General features: G+C 32.1%; 2 protein-coding genes across 2 annotated transcripts; both read right to left on the bottom strand.

Annotated features, from left to right (window-relative positions):
* Nucleotides 1-643: 643 nt before the first annotated feature.
* On the bottom strand, nt 644-2,769 carry LOC122578324 (50S ribosomal protein L7/L12). Its single transcript, XM_043750261.1, has 2 exons — nt 2,665-2,769; nt 644-1,609 (listed from the first exon to the last, which is right to left on the bottom strand). Exon 2 carries the CDS (start codon nt 1,429-1,431, stop codon nt 850-852), a length of 582 nt encoding a protein of 193 aa, XP_043606196.1. The 5' UTR covers nt 1,432-1,609; nt 2,665-2,769; the 3' UTR covers nt 644-849.
* Nucleotides 2,770-5,168: 2,399 nt separating this feature from the next.
* LOC122579729 (dof zinc finger protein DOF5.6) lies at nt 5,169-7,458 on the bottom strand. The gene is made up of 2 exons (XM_043751954.1): nt 7,245-7,458; nt 5,169-6,455 (listed from the first exon to the last, which is right to left on the bottom strand). Exons 1-2 carry the CDS (start codon nt 7,293-7,295, stop codon nt 5,454-5,456), a joined length of 1,053 nt encoding a protein of 350 aa, XP_043607889.1. The 5' UTR covers nt 7,296-7,458; the 3' UTR covers nt 5,169-5,453.
* Between the last annotated feature and the right edge of the window lie 13,785 nt (nt 7,459-21,243).

Genomic DNA, 21,243 nt, shown 5'->3' with positions numbered 1-21,243 from the left:
ACTCTTTAACCAACTTCCTTCAAAATCAAATGCAGTCGCTCAATCCTATAATAAAGTCAAAATTTTCCAAGTAAATACCACTGCAGTTTGCAGCAACATCATACACGAAGGCTTTCCCAGATAATATAAACAAGCTCCACTTCCTGCAAGAAGTATAATATGTCCATGGTACTAGTATATCTACACCATAATATATAGTCATCAAAAGGCAAATAGAACACAGTATGAAGTTAAGAATGATGAGTGTTGAACTTGATAAGGAAAGCATGTAAACATGCCTTTGATAAAGAAACAAAATGGCTAGTTACAATATATGCCAACCTTATATCGACCAAAGGACAACAACTTGTGCAACACGCCTGCATCAGAACCAAAAGACCCCATCATCTATGATGGGTTTAGACCTATCGGTTTCGAATGCCTTTTCTTATTCAAACCCATTCCCTTGATAAAGAAAACCCACTTAACAAACATATCCTAATTCCATTGCCTCATTCATTTTATTATTTCATCACTCATTCAACGAACTAAGCTTGCAATCATGTGCAAACAGATGATGTTAAAAACAAGGATTACATGTACCAAAAGAAGTTAAACCAGCAACTAAAAAGCTTGCGCATAAACATGCCGCATGAAGCCAAAAGATCAAAATGGGTATAAGTTACAAAATTATTAATAACATAACTTGTTCAAGGTAATATCCTAACACAAACCTTTATAACCCGAAACTGGATTTAGAGAACAATTTTTTGAACAAATTAGTTTTCTACCCAAGATCTTGCATAGCAAGCTTAGTCTTTGTTCTTCCTATCAAGGAACACTGAATCAAAAGCAACCGAATTTCAAGCATCACTCCATCACAGCAACACCCCCTGCAGCTTTAATCTTCTCTATTATCTCATTGGCCTCATCTTTAGTGACACCTTGTTTGATTACTACAGGGACTTTTTCCACCATATCTTTGGCTTCCTTCAATCCAAGACTTGTGAAAGCACGAACCTCCTTGATTACCTTAATTTTAGCAGCTGCCTCAAACTTCTCCAATTTGATATCAAATGCAATTTTCTCGACCTTCTCTTCAGCCTTGGCTGACCCAGCTCCTGACCCGCCTTGGGCACCCAAGTCCACCCCATCAGCAGAAATTGACTGCATTTTAGGATGTCTTAGCCTTGCTCTAAGAGTGGGACCTATTTGCATGCGCTCTTCAGGGGGAAGGGCTGCAATTTTTTCAGCAAGTTGGATGATTTTATCAGAAGGTGGGGGTCTAGGGCCATAAGGATCATAGGTTGCGGGTAATTTATATTTTATAGGTTTGGCTTTGGGATCTGCAGGAACGAAATCAGGTTGAAAGGAACGAGATTGCAAAGGCCCAATTATCTCACGCTGAGTGGGGCGCTTACGAATAGACCTGAGAAGCGCAAAAGTTTTCATCGTTTGGTTGGTTTTAATATGAAAAAAAACTCATGCAATGAGGTGAGTTTGAAAGAAATGGTTATATAAATGAATTGATTATACAACGTCTTTGCAACATGCAATCATCAAGCAAACAGTGTATCCAATCCTACGATACAATTGAACTGAAAGACCAATGTTTTGATCTTCTTAACACCTGAAAACAAGCAGGTTTAGCTATGATGAGCATGTAAACAATAATGTCATACTTCAAAGTTAACATAAATGGCATGACACGACTTAGAAGAACAGATATAGCATTGGCATAATACGGCAACTGATACATCATCCTAAGATATAGTATTTCTGCATCTTCAGTTTAATGAATACGACCCCGTTTTAAAGGTTGACAAGATTACACTTGAAAAGTTACCAATACACTACTCCATCAGATCATAAATGACAAATAAGCAAAGCTCCTCTTTGTAAGATAAATCTGTTGCTATTCAAATAAAGAAGAGATAAGTATCTTGTAATGTACCAAACTTTGAACGAATGTCTATAGTAGGAAATAACTAAAGTTGTGTGTATTGTATGTAAACAACTCGAAAATAATGTTTATTGTATGTTACAACTTTTCTAAGTAAGTCGTGTCAACACTTTTCTAAGATTACACTGAAATATCAATGAGCTTTAGAATTCACACTTTTTTAAGTAAGTCGGTGAACCGATGATGCGGCATGCCAACAAACAACCATTGTCGTGTCACCATTTTAAATGGTTTGTTAACTCAAACGAGCAGGTTGAAACTTCGTCGCATACAATAGCATTTTTGATAAAATTCATAATTATATATCGATACATACAGAACATACATATACTGATAATTACAAATTTAATTAAAATTGCATACTACACCTATTCAGTATTTCAGTAAACTAACAAAAATTCACACAAATCCAATCAACAGAAGAAAAAAAAAAAAACAAGACATTTCATCGAACACCTGGTGTGCAGCTCAAAAAATCCTATTAATCACAAACACACATTTCCATATTACAAAATAATATCCTTACACAAACACACATACATATATACATAAAAAATATATATATAAAGATAAGAAAAAAAAAGACACAAACTTGATTGTAGCAATCAAAATGACACACACACAAAAAAAAGGTCTTCAAAACCCAAAAAAAAATAAAAATAATAATACAGTAATAATAAGGATTAAGAAATGTAAGTTGGGATTAAGTAATTTTAACGAACCTTGATTTGGGTGAGTGCAAAATCGACTCAAGAATAGCCGCCAATGAAAAATGTAATGAGCGATTGAATGGAATGATGATATGTGGAGTGTGATTTGTGAGTGAACATTTGGTCCTTGTGGTTTTGTTTAACGCCAGTTTAGTACCTTTATGTTTTTTAGATTAATAAATAAATGGTAAATAGGATGATATTTTTAAACTTTAAAGGCCCAGTAGGTCTTTGGGCTTTGCAATTTGGGTCACAAGATTTTTAAAGCGGCTTGTTTAGGCCGGTGCTTATAGGGATTCTTGGCGAGCGTCCAAGAAGCTCCAAGACACGGACGGTTATGGACACCAATCGTCCTTGTGGAGCGTCTTTGGGTGGGAGTCCTCACAAAGAAGATGAAGGACGGACATGTGTGGGGTCGGCAGCAATTTTCTATCTTTTTTTTGTTTTATATGTGTGTGGGGTATATATAGGTGTATTTTTGTGTGTGAGATAAATTATAAAATAATTGATGATGTCGAAAGAAGTTTCAAGAAGCTTTTCTTTATAGACAGTGAGTATCCTGGGTAGAGTCATAGTAATGTGATGCTGAGTTGGCAGTCAAGAAGCTCGCACAGGCCTTATGGGAACCTCATAATAACTTAGATTAGATAAATATGTTTTGTTGCAACTTTGTTAACCACAAAAGTGATGCTCGTAGTATATATAGTTTGATCTCGATCTATCGATGAAAATAAATTAGTCTCTAAATTTTGAAACTTATGAGTGATAAAAATATACCTTGCGGCCACGAAGGTTCATCCGTGACGATTCTGGCCAACCCCAAAAGCAAGTGGTAGTTTGAGCTTAATTAATTAGCTTGTAAAGTGAATTATGTTTTCGATTATAACTTAAGGCGTTGATTATAACAAGCCGAGTCAGATTTGCTCCTATAATGGACACGTATGACATACCCGCCACCCATTAACAGGCTCAAAAACACATCCCTTGGTGAGATATTATGTCATTATCACTTAAATTTGTTACTTAATAGCATATAGGATCTTTGACCATTCATTGCATTTAACATATAGCATAATTTTCACCTTACTAATACCAATTATAATAAAGAAAGTTAACACGTGCGTTAAAAAATAGTTTTTTTTTTTGTTCAAATTCAATGGCGGAACTTGAATACTTACTATAGAGGGGCGAATTTCAATGAGACATAAAATTTAGCTTTGTAAGAGAGGCTAATATGTATTATGAAAAATTATTTTTGAAGAATGTATAAAAAAACTAGTGTTAAAATCAAAAACTTTTGGAGGGACTTGAACCCCTTTAACCCTTAAAAGTTCCATCCTTGTTCAAATTTCAAGTTGGAACTCGCAAGATGAGCAAAATAGTGAGCTCTTACTTTAACTGTTAGTGGGTCATTGGCCCATTAATAATCATGTTTGAAGTTTAACTTAACATCTTCATAAAAAGAAAAATATAGGTTTTATATTTTATGATATCTATCATTTTTCATAATATATACTTTTATGTAGGTACGGCCGAAATTATCTATGGGTGTCTATTGTCTTTAATTTATGATCATTGAATTGATTTGAAAGTTAAACATCGAGTTTAGTATTTATTTATGAATTTCCGAGAGCCGTCAAAACGATGTGTTAGCTAGGTAGCTGACGTAGGAGTCACATGCAAATGAAAAACGCGCATTTCCAGACAATTTTGGCTTTGCTTTCGTCTCTACATCACTTTTACTTTTCTTCTTCTTTTCCATATAACATTTTAAATCTCTAAAATCTATCATCTTTCTTTTTTTCTTAATAAATCTCTTATTCTTTCTCATTTCAATCTTTTGAATTAAAAGCACTCGATCATTTTATATAATTTTAATCTTTTAAATAATTAAAAGGATTCATTTTATATCATCATTTCAATATAAAGGATTCATTTTATCCTATATACTAAAGTCTTTTTTAAACTCGTATATGCAATATTATCCCGTCGAAACATCATCCTGACCCCAAGGAAGAGGTATCTAGTTGTACTTAGGAGTATTATTCAAACCAACACTACCTGTTGTAAAATGTGTACGTGTATTAGCCACTTAATAACGGATTAACTATATCTAACAGGATTCGAACCTTATATTTTTTTATAAAGATGTCAGGGTGTTTAACATCTATGCGCGGCTCTATTCCTTTTTATTTTTGGTCATAAATTTTACTTGTATAATTGACAAATATATATATATATAAATAGTTTGCTTAAATCGTTTGACATTTTGTATGTACTATGAGATTATTATATATAGAAATACTGAACATGTAACCTACATTTGGATCGATCACTGGATATCATCAGTTGTTTTTTTTTTTAATGAAGATTGGTTTGTCGACAAAATTCAGTGTGACTACAAGCAAATTAGCAGGAAAAGAAAACACACAAATAATAATTAAAAAAAGACATTCTTCTTGACAGAATCTTAGAAGATGATCATATATATATTACTTAATTAGATTTAATTAGTTTAAAATAAAGAAACATTAAATAAAAAAACACACTAAATTATCTTTCTCGATATGTCACAAAATCCTACCAATCTAGAATGTCAATTAAAATAACATTCATCCAACAACACCACTAAATATTTTTTATATTAAATATTAAAAATACCAAAGATATGATATCTCCATATTCCACCAAAGCAGTCATCTTTGAACGTAGTCCCATTCACACTCATTATCAAAAGTTAATAACTTGAACTCGATCTAGTCATGCAACCCTCATATATATATATATGGTCCAAATAACCACTACACCAACGAGTTTGTCGTTGATGGTCCATACCCATTCATTAACCCACCCCATGATGACCCAAGACCCGTAGTCATATACCCTCCACCGCCACCGACACCAGAACTCGCACCGCTTTGATCTTGCCATTCTAAAGCCAAAAGTTTTGGTTTCACATCAAGAGAACTAATAGCATCATGATGGTCATTCACATCGTCATTTCCTTGATGATCATGATGACTATTATTAGTATATGCAATCAAATTACCTCTTTCCATAAAAGGATTATTAATCGAATCGAGTGTCATCCCTCCAAAGGGTGTGCATAGGTTCCCATTGTTATGATAGTTTTGTCCCCCTATCACATTTACGCCACCCATCTCCGCCGCGTAACCACCGTTGCCCATCATTCCCATGTATTGATTCCCAACATTCCCACCTACATTTTCCATAAAATCAATAGCCCTAGTAGCATTACTATTCAAATTCTCAAACATAAAATTCGGTATGCTACTCGTATTCCCCATCCCAAACAAACTCGATGCAGAAAACTGCATTGATGATTCAGGGTAGGATAGTTGAAGATCGGTAGAATTCATAATCATCTGAGGATTATGATTATAATTAGGGTTAGGATTATGGCTAGGGTTTATAAAATGTGGGCTATTACTACTGTTATTGTTACTGTTATTGCTGTTGGGGGCGGTTTTCTTGGAAGTCGAAGAGACTTTTTTGTTTTTTCTGCAACCGCCCCCAACAGGAATGTTACGAAGGGTACCACCTTTCGTCCAGTAACGACGACATGTTTTGCAAAAGTAACGAGGCTGGGTTAAGGAGTAATTGTTGTAGTAACAAAACTTGGTGTGTGTGGAATCACAGCGTGGGCATTTGAGAGCTTGGTCATGTTGTGGCCTAAGTCTTCTTTCCATTAATGGCCTTGAACATGCAAGCATTGGATCAGTGATTCCTGATGGTGATGATGAGTCCATTCCTGTTTCTTGATGATCTTGATGAATTGTTCCCTAAAATCGATAATGATTTTTAAAGTGAAGAAAATCATTATTAGTATATATGTGTCAGGGAGAATTGTACTTTCAGAACATTCATTCAGAAGGTACTATTAATAAAAGTGAAAAATGACATTCACATTACCATATTTAATATAAAAGTAATTACCTTCTTATGTAAATACAAAAAGTTAATAGCCTCATTTATCCTTGTCATATACATAGTGTCATATAAACTTATATGCAATTTACTATACATACATCATTATCCAAAGCTGTTATAATGGTAACACTTTTTCTAAATTTTATGAATATATTGTAAATCCAAAATCTAGTACTGTCCTTGATTGTAACAATAGTTTAAACTGCTCATTCACTTTTCAAAATATCGTACGTTGTACTACTTTTTGTTTGAAGAATAATTGTTTTAACGAAAAACCAAGCTATCATATATAGACTCTGAAAGTCTAGTTAGAATTCCTTCATTCAAAAGATCTAGGCTTGCATTATGTGTGCATTTTGAGTCTAACATATGAAATACACGTACAACATTCAATAACTTAGTGAACTTGCTATATATGCATATCAAAAGTATTTAGTACTCGTATCAAGTTAATTAATGTCAAAAAAACAAAATGGTTCACAATTCTGAAATTTCTCTGAAAATTATAATCATAAAGATACAAATATTAGTCTTATCGATTTAAAGTTCTAACGAGCTGAGCTAGTAGTCAGCTCAGCTCGTTAAAAGATCATGTTAATCATAAGACTGCTCTATGTAGAAATTTAGTAAGAAGTATGTACCTGAAACCAGTCGGATGAGTCCATGCAAACTTGAAGTGAAGTTAAACCCATTTGATATGATCTCGATTAAGAAACAAATTAAGAGATGCTAGTCGAATAGTACTTCTTCTAACTACAAATAATAAGAGACTTAAAAACCTCAAAAAATAAAAAACACACTTAGTGAATAAGTGTGTGTGTATGTGTTACTACTATAGGGAGAATTACAAGAGAGTAAATGTGAAGTATGTGATGAAGGGGCTTTGAAATGGGGGATGTAAATAAGAAGGAAGAAAAAGTAACGAGTGGTGGGATCAACCTGCATCTGCCATCAGTGACACATTCTCCATGTGGGCCATGAATTTTGGGCCCATTTAAACCAACGGCTGTGATCTTATGGGTTCCTTTTGTGGTGTGTGATCTTGGCCGTTGATTGAGTGGGACATCTGACTGATGTTGACAGTGTGATGTTTGAGTTTTTTCGATTAGTGCAAAAACCGAAAGATGAGACTGCTGTGTGGGGTTTTGGGTTTGTCTGAGTTTTGGGGCCCACTAGGTCTCTTGTTACAAGCAAGGGATAAATTCTTTTTTGGTGATGTGTCATTCTAAGTTTTGTCCACATGGATGTTGTGTTGATGAAGTTTTTGTTTTGACAGCGTAGACTTTTTACCTTGTTGAATATTGAAAATTACATTACATTACATTCGAGACAAAACATATATATATATATATATGTTGTAACTTGTAAGTGTCAGAAAACGTTAAATATACACGCAATTATAGATTTAATCTAAAACATATGGATGATCAAAGATGTTTTCTATGTTTAGATGCACATGATCGGAGTTGAGAATTAAAAGACATGATTTTAACTCATTAAAATATGTATGATTTTTAATCCAAGTATATCTATAAGCATTTGTAAATTTTATAGTTACTTTTAAAAATTGTTTATGTAGCAAAATTCAAATATATAAGCTTTTGTGAGCATGTAACCAGTAAACCACCTTGATGGTTTGATGGCAGATTAAATGTGAATTTTAAGAAGCTGGTATCGTAGTGTTACAAAAAGATATAACATTACTAACTAGTGATAAAAAGTAATCACGTTTCAAGATAAAAGTAAAGTATTGCAAATTGAGCAAGAAAATGTTGATCTAAAACAGGAACTTTAATTTACAAATGGTGTTGTCTTTGGATTACTATAACGATTTTTATACGTTGAGTACTACTCGTAATTATTATTTTAGAAGGGTGTTAAGGACAGTTAAGGGGATCTATGGATTTTTGCATAATGATTATATTCCAAGCCTAAAATTGATAACTTTGTTCTTTCTTTACAATGGAGTTTTTCATCATTAAATGACAACTCAACAAATAATAATTCAAGAATTTTTGTAGGCCATCTTTTCATAATTAACTAGAAAGAGAATTCATCATTAATAATGCAAATGCTAATCCCTGCATGCAATAATTTCACTACAATAAAAGTCATCTACACTCTTCGTAATAAGCAAAAATGTCATCGTTATAGGTTTTTTTTTTTTTAGGAAATGTCTATTGCTATAACATGTGTTCTCGATCGTTAGCTAACTTTACTAAAACCGTTGAGTCATTGATTTGCTGAGGAGACTCAGTGCTGAACTTTGTCAGCGACTCCTCAATGACCGTCAATTATCTTCATGGTTAATGATAAGTTCAATGACAGTTAATGATAAGTTAAATGACTCACCGTCAAGTTTTGTAATTCAAATATAGATGCGAAAATGAAGATTAGAAGATTGGTCCACAAGTACACGTATTGATAAAGCATAATGAATACATGTGACCTTGTACCAAAATGGTATTAAGGTTTTTTTCTTTCATACCCGATTTTGAAACAAACAAGATGAAGATGGAGACACCTGCACACCAATAGATGATTAATAACCTTTATAGTGTCAACATCTAATGGGTTGTCATGTGATGCCTTCTCTCACTCTATATAAGGTATCACTTGACCTAGTCGCACTCTTGTTGGTGTGTTCCACAATTACACTTGGTGTGTGTTTTACATCATTATTGTAAGATTGTTAAGTTTTTAGTGTGTCAAAAACTTAACAATTATTTCTCTTTTATTTCTTTTAAAAATCGGTCATGTATTCACTGTTTAATCAATGATACATATGATTAAACTTATTTGCTTTTCTGTTTAGTATTCTTAAAGTAATTTACATTAGTTGTTACTTACATAACCTTGCAAACTTGGGAGTATCTAAAACTAATATATTTATATAAAAATTTATATAATTCTCTTAGTGTATATTTTAATTAAATAAGAAATAATAATTATGTGTTTTGAGGACCTGTCATATGACTAAATGAAGTATCACAAGTTTGAATTATATGAAACCGGGAAGAGATTTAATTAGTTTCCGAATCACCATATATATATATATATATATATATATATATATATATATATAGGGGGCAATCAAATAAGAACAGTTTTAAAATAAGAATGATGAGAACATTTAAAAAACATCATTTTGATGCATTAAAAGTCTATAAAACTAACATAGTGCTTAACTAATTATCAATATTTAAGTGTTTAACAACACATTGATCCGTCAAAATCGAAAAAATCACGTTTTTTGGTGGATGCATTATTTTGAAGAATATGCATCCAAGATGGATGCACAAAACAAAAAACATGATTTTCTTAATTTTGACAGGCCAATGTGTTGTTATACACTTAAATAATGATAATTAGTTAAGCACTATATTAGTTTTATAGACTTTTAATGCATCAAAATGATGTTTTTTAAGTGTTCTCACCGTTCTTATTTTAAAATTGTTTTCACTGGAGTGTTACCATATATATATATATATATATATATATATATATATATATTCGTAGTAGTAATTAAATAACTAAATACATGTCACCAAATTATCTGTTTCATCAATGTGTCATCTATCATTTCAGAATCTAATTCCATATATCATGTTTTACAACCTCACAGGCCACGAGAAAGAAAATGATTACTTCTTCAGTATTGATTGATCATATATCAATTAGGTAAATTGTATATATGTACATTCATATATATATTGTTTAGAGTGTTAATTAGTGATTTTCATACGTGTCATCAATCATTTTATATATATATATTGACAAATAAAAGATCTAGGGGCCGGTTTTTCTGGTAAACTTACTATAGGCAGGGCAGGTAGGCACTTTATCCAAATTTTGATTATGCACCTGGCAACTTAATTTGAGGGGTACCTTGCGGTAACCGACACATATCTTTACATATTCTTATAAATCTTTCAAATCTTATAATTTTATCTTCAACCATACAAACATTCTTACATATTTTTATATATCCTTTTGCCTTAACTAAAGACATAAATATATTAAATAAGTACAAGTAATTAATTAAGGCCATGCCTTTAAGTAAGATCACCATTCAAAAAATGTCATCTATCAATTATTGTCAGATATTCAATCATATATACTTTGAATTAAAAATTTTGGATTTTATGACAGTAAATCCGTGCTTCCATGACATATAGTATAACACTACATGCCACACACAGTACCAGCAAGTGTATCCTGAAAAAGAAAAGAGATCAATCCTCTTTATCTAATATTAAATATAGGGTTTGACATATGCTCTTTGATTTTTAACCACCACCACATATCTATATATGTTCTGCCAAAAAGAAACAAAACTTAACCCTAATAGAGAGGTTAAAGAATCTTGATCTACAAGTTTGTTTCCTTGTGCTTTTTATGCATATTTGGTTCAAAATCAAATGCAAAACCCCTCCAAAAGTTTGTAATTTATTAGATCTAAAAACATTAAAATTTACTTTGAAAATGATCACTCATAAATGTTATTCTCCTTCTCTCTCTCTTTTTTCTATCCTTCTTTTATTTCGGGATAACTCAAGCTTTTATATACGAATAAAACAAACTGTAAAAAAGACAGAAGAAATGGGCCCGCAAATTAGAATATATGAGGCATATATATATATATATATATATATATATATATATATGGACCATATGCTACTATTTAGAATAATTGATACAAGGTTGGTTTGATGAATTTTTATAGTATAAACATATTGAGTACTTCTTGGATAATGAATATAATTATGTTACTAGATATTATAAGACCATGCATGCTACTACTATATATATGTGGTGTTTAACATTGTATAAGGTGCAATAACTTTCATTTTTTATATTAACGACCTTCATGCATGACACATTACTTTTGAAAATTTAGCTACTTGCTTATACATATACTAGCACGTTACCCGCGTAATGCGGCAGTGATCATGGCGGCGACGATGTGGTGGCAGGTGCAACGATTAGTGACAGATGAGGCGTCGATTGGTGTAGATTATTGATATAAAGGGTTAATGGAAATATTTTAAAAGATAAATTATTGATAGTGTAACGTAATCATTAATGTTAAGGGGTAGTGTCACTGAAAATATCTGAGCGCTAAGTGAAAATATTATATATTTTAAGGGTAGTAGATTAAAATATTATATGGAATAGCATTTTAGACATTTCCCTTCATATAACTTTCAACATGGAAGTATTTCTTTAATAAGTAATATAGATATATAGTTCTAATTAATTACATAACTTTAATATATATATCGATCTGCATCGTTATATATGCATGTACTTTTCTTACGTAATTATTAATACTGAGTACTTAGTATATATAATTTTCCTATTATATAGATTTGTCATACTAGGTATATAACCAACAAGAGTTGGCCACCAGCTGCCACTTTCTAGGAGCAATACTACATGGGTTCGAATCTTGTCAGAGACATAATTGAATTTAAATGGTTAACTTACACTATCCTTGTTGGGGGTTATGTGGGTAACAATTCGGTACATAAAATCAAACGGTTTGTATCAATCTACTGTTTTTTAGTTAACGATAACCATGTATTATGATTTCATTTTAATGTTAAACTTATGTCGGGTTAGTCAGAAGTTTACTATATGTTGTGTTACGTACAAATGGTAATTTGGGTAACTTTTTTCACAAGAAAAATTGCCGGGGAAAGTGGATTTAGGAAGCGATTAAACCGGGAGACTAGAAGAGAGATATATATGGTCCACCTCATCAACCCTGATGATGATGATGATGCATTTAGTCAAGCATTGTTAATCGTGCAGTCAAACTGATTCTATTACGACTAACATACATACTCTCTGTGGGTCCCCATCATATGTTCACATGGTAGTATGGTACTTCATTCACGCCAATCACCCATAGCAAATCCCGATAGATATATATAATAACAATGAATTATTCTTGATGACGTACCCTCTCCGGCACGTCTTACAGAATTGCTTAGGCTCCGGATTACCGAGCGATCCGGAACCAACTACACTATGAGACAATGAAGGATAGTCCACACTCGTACAATGCAAGCCAGTGCCAGAGTATCTGAGCTAAAGAGACAAAGTTTGTTACACAACACGACGCATCGAACAACGGCTCCCTGCCAAATAGGCGTCAGACACCAAGGACAGTCCCTTCACTTGATGCCTATAAATAGCAGGCCTTTGGCTTTGTAGAAGGCCAAGAGAAATGCCCCAAAACTACAGATCACATATTCATTACACTTGGTAGTGTGAGAGTTGATTATACTTTCGTACCAACTGGGAACCGCTAGCAAGCCTCGTAAAATCTCGATACGTTCTAAACAAGATTAAACCCTTCGAATTTAAGATATAATAACACACCTATCGACCCAGTGTAAATTTATGCTTAAACAATTCTATAATTAATTTGTTATATTGTTGGTGGTTTTGAAAGATATAAAGATACTATCAAACAACTTGTCATAGGGACCATGAATATTGGTCCATGGATTGCATATGACATATGTGTATGTGAGTATGTGACATAATCATATAGTTCCGCGACTCATTAATTAGTTATACTGTATATAAGATAATTAAGAATTAAAATTAAGAAAATAACTAAAAATTAATGGCTTAATTGCACGCCAAGTAAAATAAAATTCAGTCGACTATTTGTAACTTGAGAGTACAATGGTTTCGTGTTCATCTCCAAAAGATATTTTTTTTAATCTCGTATCTTTGTAAAATCAATTGTTCCAACTAATATTTATGTAGATATTTAATTAAAAGGTTGGTGTAAGCTTGCAAAATTCAACCGAATAAGTATTTGATCTACTAAAGAACAACAGATACATATATAAGCTCGCCCTTCTTGGAATCCAATGATTCCAATTGCGATTTTTACACATTTCAAGTGACATATATATTATATATTTATATATTGGTCCCATAATGAGAGACTACTTGTAAAGACATGTTCCAAAAAAAATAGAGGTTCAAAGTTTTAATCATACTCATGTCCTTGTAACTATAGTAGTGTTACGTTTTTCTTATGTGAGATCGATCTCTATCATACTAGAATTGTCAAGAAAGTAATAGTCTATTGATTATTAATTGCTCATGGCGTACGTGAGCAACAGAACAAATATGTTGAAAGATCAATTAAGATTTGGATTTATTCATGGAGACAAATTAAATGGTGACAGTAATTATATATAAAGTCAAGGATTATGAGACAAATTTGAGAGGGTCGGTGGACAAGATCTATAGTATACGTACGTGCACCCAATCAAATCCTCATGGTTTTTCAATGTTTGTGTGTGATAATATAATCGGGTCGGGTGTGCGTCTTGGGATTATTTGGCACCGTGGGTCCAATGCACCTCATGCTTGTCCCTTGTAGTTGGTATATCACTTCATGTGTGACAAAATAATTAAATGAAAAACGTGGTGATAGGAAATGGACATAAAACATCAATATAAACGAGCATGTAACCCTTACAATGCTATGACGATGATAGTGACAGTGCTGATGTGGTGACATAAACAGATGGTGATGACGGAAGCGACCGTTGGTGATGCAGATGCGTCAAGTGGTATATGTATTTGATATAAATATATTTGATTTAAAAGAGTAGTGAATATGTTTTATAATATAATATAATGGAATGATTGTGTAAGTTAATTCATTAAGGGTAAAATAATAATTTCGCATGTCTAAAAAATCTTAACTTTTCAACATCAAGTATAATTTTAATATAGTAATTTAGATATTATACATCTTTTATAAACTTTTGTTTTTACTTAGCTTTCTAAGAATAAGATATGTAAGATGAATAAATTTATATAGCATATTTAGTGTTATAGTTCTTAGCTTTAGCTTAAGCTTATTAGCCAAAATATAGGATAATCCTTAATTTCAATTGAGGTAGTATATGAGCCACTTAGAATGAGTTTTGAGTGGAATTTAAATTTTTAAAAGGTTGAACTACTAAATTCAAGTGAAGTTAAAGAATATTAATATTCTGATAGTTTGTAAATAAGTTTAAAAGGTACATCAATTAAACACCAGAATCATTTTATTATGATATGAAAAATTCATAATAGAATTAAAAAACTTCCGAGTAATAATCTAAAACTTAAAACATCAAATTTAATAAAATTGCAATGAATAGAATGTGGGCTAGCTGAAGCCCGGTAAGATAGTCCTTTAAAAAGGACCAAAAGCCTAGTTCTATTCAGAAGCTGGACCCGATGATTCAAGTTATGCCTGTATGAAAAAAGATTTAAAACCTAAAAAATGACGATGATTTTTTTTTTTTTAATAGAAAAAACGAGTTCAAGGCACCATATTGATGTTGAAATTTTTTGATTTATATACATGCAATTGCATCATTGCTGGACCTTCTTTTAACAAGTCATGGGTCTCTCGAATAATTTTCAAGCAACATGCATGTTTTAAGAATTAAATCATCTTAATATAGCAGTGGTTAAATTGAAACTTTTCTAGAACTACAATGATATTTCAACCCGAAAAAGTGTAGCAAACTTCTTTGGCGACCCTCAAATTTAGAAGTTAGAAATGCTAGATTGACAAACTAATTACAAACAAAAGTTTACAACCAAATCGTCCACCAATTAATCAAATCAAGTCATTATTTCTTTTTCTTTTTTCTATTTCTTTGTTGATTGGTACACATGACATGCTACATATGTTTATAACTTTTTGTTTGCAATATGTTTTTAGAATTGTAGATCTAGCATTCCTCAACATAACGTGCATGATATATATAATGTTTGTGAATTATATTGTGATGAGGTATTTCCTAATTCCTACCGTCCTAAAAATCATATATTCTCATAATTAATAGTACACGTACATTGTCATTCTCTCCCCAAGTTGCTTATATGAAGCAGTCCAGAACACTAGAACAGTCAATTATGTGAACATATATATGAATACATGGCTCTTCAACTGCTATAAAAAAAGCATAAATTATGGTAAATAGAGATTTTGGAATGTATAGAGGCAAAATAAGGAAATTTATTTGAACCATCACATGCTGCCTATCAGTTTTTGAAGATCAAACATAACTCGACTTTTCTTAAAATAAAAGAAAAAAAAACAAAAAAAAAAAACCTCGAGTCTCGTAAGTCAATGAGTCAAAAACTCAAAATTCATCTCTTTTGTTTGACATGCACTTTGACAATTTGGAATTTGCTGTTTGCTTAAAGTTTTTGGAATCGTTTAGGTGAGTTGGTAACTTGGTAATCTAAAGATTGACTGCTGTTAATTTATTTACTTGATGAAAACTTGAAATATTATACATCCAACAATCGACGGGCTTAAAAGGTTTCATGTCGACATAGGGTATTGTTTTATAAGTTTTGGCAAACTTGATGAGTTGGGCTTTTTGGGTTATTTAGGTTAATTCATGCAGAAAACGGGTTGGCCCGACATGTCATATAGGTATTATAAAGCTATCTTCAATGGGGTGTCCTTAGATGCCCTTGGATATATTTTGTCGTTGAAGTTTGTCCAAAACTAAGGATTTTTTGAAGAATGCCCTACTTGTCCTTGATTAATATATTTTTGTTTTTATTGGAGGTAAAATGATATGTAAGGATGTTTATATGGTTGAAGATAAAATTATAAGATTTGAATGATTTGTAATGATGTATAAGGATTTGTAAGGATATAATGTGGCAAATATGGGAGAGTACAATATAGGTATTGTACGTGTTACAAATATAGGAAAAGTTTAATATATCCCCATACTAATTAATCAACCCGGACTATTTAAATTATTCTTTTATTACAAATAAAATAAAGAAATAAAATATAACCTTGAGAGGGTTTCATAAGTTAAAAAGATAGCAAGATCAAGAACATGCATGATTGAATGGTGGTCAATTATAAGTCCGGAGAAGTGAATGTGATGTTATTATGCATCCAAGTTGGGTGAAATTCCTCTCAAATGCTATTTTTTAATCCATAAAAGACATGGAGAGCCAATTACTTATTCATTATACATTAAATATTAAAAAAATAGCATGAGAAAAGGATTTCACCCAACTTGGGTGCAAACCATCATCACCCTCACTTTTCCATATCTATATCTATATTCTAGTATAAAACCTCTCCTCAAATCTTAAATTACAACTCCAAACTACCAAAAATACCCTTCTACTTTATTATCAATTTAAACATCTCCATCTAATATACCGTTAATACCCTTAATGAAATAATTTACAACATAAACCCTTCAATCATTGAAATAATTACACTACCTCTTTTATTATCAATTACTTTTACATTTACCACCATTTTCGCCTCCACCACCCATCACCGCCACCACCCATCACTACCGCGCCGCTACCACCATCGTCGTTGTATTATACGAGCATATAACTCCTAATATATAATATATGATAGCCAACTTAATAATAATTGGAACACTGAACATGATTAAACATATACATTGTTTTGCATAGTATAGAGAAACTTAAAGCATAAAGCCACATATATACATAAGGTAGCATATATACATACGTTTGAGGACACGATTCAACTATCAATACGTTAACCAATATATTAGTTTGCAAATCAATACTATACCTCATATATTTTTTTGAATCATTAGGCTGTAAATTTGACCAACGTCTTCAAATTAGCCTTCTTTTACATTCACGGTCTCTTATATTACATTCATGAAAACCATTAACCAAGTTGTTAACATGTATGCTCATTAATTATCCTCGAAGCAAGATGCTCACCGCATATATAAACATATGAATAATGATAAATCAACCTAATTGGTGTGACTAAAAATATGCATAATAGTAAGATGATGATATGTGAAAAAATCAGAGAGCAAGATTAGGAAAGATAATTAATGGAATACACATGTCAAATTCTTAAGGTTTTAGGTTGATTTTTAGGCATATGAGTTAGGTTGATTAATCATCTATAATCCCTTATAAAGAGAATAGGGATTCAGACATTAAACATTTTTTTTTCCAAAAATACCCTTACTTAAAATAAAGCTAACATCTTTCTCCCATTTCTTACTAATCGTAACACACACCCGACCCTTTCACCACCGCCTTCCATCTCCACCCTAAGACCACTGCCTGCACCACCGCCGCCCTCCATCTCTACCGCCGCTATCAACACCGTTCATCACCGCCGCAACATGCGGGCACCAGACTAGTTTTCTTAAACGTAAACATGGGTAGTTAACCAAAACTCAATCAACTAATTAAGTAAATGGTTATCATTCAAAGATACATGGAAGATATTAAAACTCTAATGACAATGTGGTAAAAGGTATGCCCTTGAAAAAATTAAGATGGAATCTAAACGTGAATCCTATAATGTATACAACGAAATCAAAAGCATAAAAAATAACCAAACCAAACATAAAATTGGAATATAAATACAGATCGTCATATACGCTCTAGAAATAAAAAAAATAAATAAAATTAGAACAAAATACTTATTAGATACGATTACTCTTTGATAGACTTTGTATTTTGTTTACTGGTACACAATTAGAATTAGATTGCCGTTTCAAAAACATAGGGCACTTGAAGGTATTTTTAAGCAAATAGATGATAAGAAATTTCTTTGAAATGGGATGCTAATTTTATTTTATTTAATTATTAAGATTTGTATAATGACATCATTGAAGGAGATAGGAATCTCAAAGGGGGATTAAACCATGACACATCAGTATTTTTTTTAAAAAAAATCTAGAAGGCTTCTTTACTAGATAGACTAGACTAGATAGATAGACTAGACTAGACTAGATAATATTCAAACTTTTGGCCCCGTGTTTATTTTTGAAAGTTCAAACGAAGAAGTAAAAGTAAAAAATATCCCGCCACTTTCAACTTCACCTCCGAAAAATAAAACCACCAATATCTGTCGCACCGCCTCTTTCGGTCTGTCAAAAGTCAAAACAACCACCACCACATTTACTAGCGTATTTCTTAACAAAGAATAATGCTTTGATGGTCAACTCATCTATATATGATTGTGCTTTACAATGTTTGATTCTATCTTTTTTAATTAGTTACTCATTTATATACTTTGTATATCGTATTTATAATTATGACGACATTGTGGGTTCAAAGCTCGTTGTAGTCATAGTTTGCAGTTTATTAGTTGAATTAACATAAGTTTATTAGGAGTTTGTTAGATCGAATCTTATTTCTATATGGTTAACATTTTTCAATAAATTTATTTTCTGTTATCTATGTTTTGTTTTTATTACCTTTTCTAGTTTTTATTCATCAATTCTGAATTGGCTATATATATACACACACAAATAATCTAGAGACAGTTTTCGCTATAGAGTTATCATTTGATTAGTTGGGTTTAGTTGCAATGTCGAGGTTATTGTCCGAGGTTATAAATGAAAATCGGGGTTTAGTTGATGATAATGGTGAAATACAATTGGAATCTTGCGTCAAACATAATGTAAGTGTCGACGTAAATGAAGAGATTATTGCGTCTACTGAGGGCAACGATGTAGGAAATGAGGAAGATTATGATAATTTTTTAGATGACTACGGTAATGAAGATGAAATCGAAGAGGAATATTATGATCCTAATGAAGATTATTATATTTCTCGTTGTTATAATGATGATAATGATGGTGAAGATGATATGGTTTCAGATAATGAAAGTTTTACTAGTGTGAAGGAAATTGTTAAACCTATAGAACTTCAACCTATAATTGGAATTGATTGTCTTGTTCGGTGTAATCAGAGTAATAAAATGAATGGTGACCATGAAAATGTTGGTTCCACGGTTGATGAAGCCGAAAGTAGTCTTCAACTCAAAGTAGAACCTGATGGATTGGTTCGATTAGATGAGAACGATCTGTTTCATCAAACCATTAAGAATAGGTTTATTTATGGAATGGACGATTGTGGGGTTAACGTTAAAGTTGAACATATTGATAAATGTTGTTTTATTACAAGTTCTATCAATCGTGCTAGGCTTGAAACTTTTACAATTAGCGCAAATACCGTGAATGAAAAAACAAAGGGTCGTGCTAATGTTAGACATGCCTGGTTTAGTGCCTCAAAGGATCAAATTAACAAGATCCTTTTGGATGGTTTTAGCAATGATAATTGTGAAAGATGGTGATTTTGGTTATGGCCTCTATCTTTCCACAGACAATGCTATTTATGAAAAGTGAGTTATTCTTAAATTTATCTTGTTATAATTAACAATATCATATTTTGGTGAATATGCAAGTACATTGTTATTGTTATGCAATTTTTTGATAAATTGGAAAACTAATTAATGTGAAAATGAAATTACAGTGTGAAATCCTCGACTAGTGATGATGATGGAATAAGCCACGTTATGCTTTGTCGTGTTATATTGGGTCGAGTGGAAGCTATTAAACCTGGTTCTAAGCAATGCCAACCAAGTTCTGATGAGTTTCAGACGGGTGTCGATGACCTGAACTTTCCTACAAAGTTGATTGTATGGAGCACTCAGATTAACACACATGTTTTGCCTGAATATGTGATAAGCTTCAAGACCTGCAGTGGTATGTTATTTACTAGTACTTAAATGATTTCTGTAGGTCTTGAAACTTTCTTTAGTGACACATTGGTGCTTATACTTTTCTGTATTTCATGCTATTCAATTAGATCCCAAAATCGAGAGATCTCAAAAGGAAGTACCGATTTCCCCTTTAATGCCAAGTAAAGTACTTGTCTTTGGGCTCTCTAAGGTTTTGCCTACAGCGGATACAAAGAAGATTTATGAGTTTTATAACAAATATTCTGTAAGTATGATCGATTTGAATTATGTTTTGATGTTCTTTTTCTCTGGGAAATGTAGAATGATTTTAGTGAGCCTCGCGGTTCCCTTTTTCTTGCAGGAGCGTAAGATCTCACGTCATGATATGTTTCTTGGGTTTAGAGACGTGGCTGGAGATTGGAAGTTGAAGAGGGTTGTGGAGGAATTTAAGAACCGGGTAAGTTTTTATCTACATGAAATTGTTTCTTATATGACAAATCTAATCAAGTTTTGTCAAGGACCATGATATGTTTTTTGGGTAAGTTATATAGCTCCTAACATCCTTTCCTAGTGTGTGTACGTGCCAAGAGTTGATTGAGGATACTATTCGATAATATCCTGAAATTGCCTATTTGCATAACTAGTACTTGGTCCTTTTATGCCTAAGTTATGTAACAAATCAATAAAAATTTAGGGATTAAAATCTATAAGCATGCATCTAATGTATATTGATGTTGATATTCTGTTTCTTAAGACTAGTTTCATTTTTCTTTTAAAAGGCCTTAAGAATATTCACGGTATGAAATTTGGAACCTTTGGGATATTAGATACCACATATACTAGTAGTTGATTTTTTGTTAGTATGTACTTTTGAAATTATGTACCAGACAGTTTCGGTATAAAGGCTTCAGGAAAAGATATGATCTGAATGCAGGCTGAATTGACAATGACGAATGAGAAGTAATATGACAATCTTTATGAATGTCGTCATCAAAGGCAACTAACATTTTTATGGCACGTTAACTGCTATAACACGCAGAAATCATAAGGTACAAAATAATCTGAAATTCTGAATGTATCTT

This window comes from Erigeron canadensis, chromosome 8, assembly GCF_010389155.1.
Source record: "Erigeron canadensis isolate Cc75 chromosome 8, C_canadensis_v1, whole genome shotgun sequence".
In the NCBI taxonomy this organism is placed as follows: Eukaryota; Viridiplantae; Streptophyta; class Magnoliopsida; order Asterales; family Asteraceae; genus Erigeron; species Erigeron canadensis.
Note: the sequence above shows the minus strand (reverse complement) of the source record. Positions and strands in the feature narration are given on the sequence as shown.

Bases quoted from the DNA above. Each gene is read 5' to 3' on its own strand.
- LOC122578324 (XM_043750261.1), bottom strand. From the start codon at position 1,431: ATGAAAACTTTTGCGCTTCTCAGGTCTATTCGTAAGCGCCCCACTCAG.
- LOC122579729 (XM_043751954.1), bottom strand. From the start codon at position 7,295: ATGGGTTTAACTTCACTTCAAGTTTGCATGGACTCATCCGACTGGTTT. The intron at 6,456-7,244 runs GTACATACTTCT...TATCGATTTTAG, and splicing joins ACTCATCCGACTGGTTTCAG to GGAACAATTCATCAAGATCA.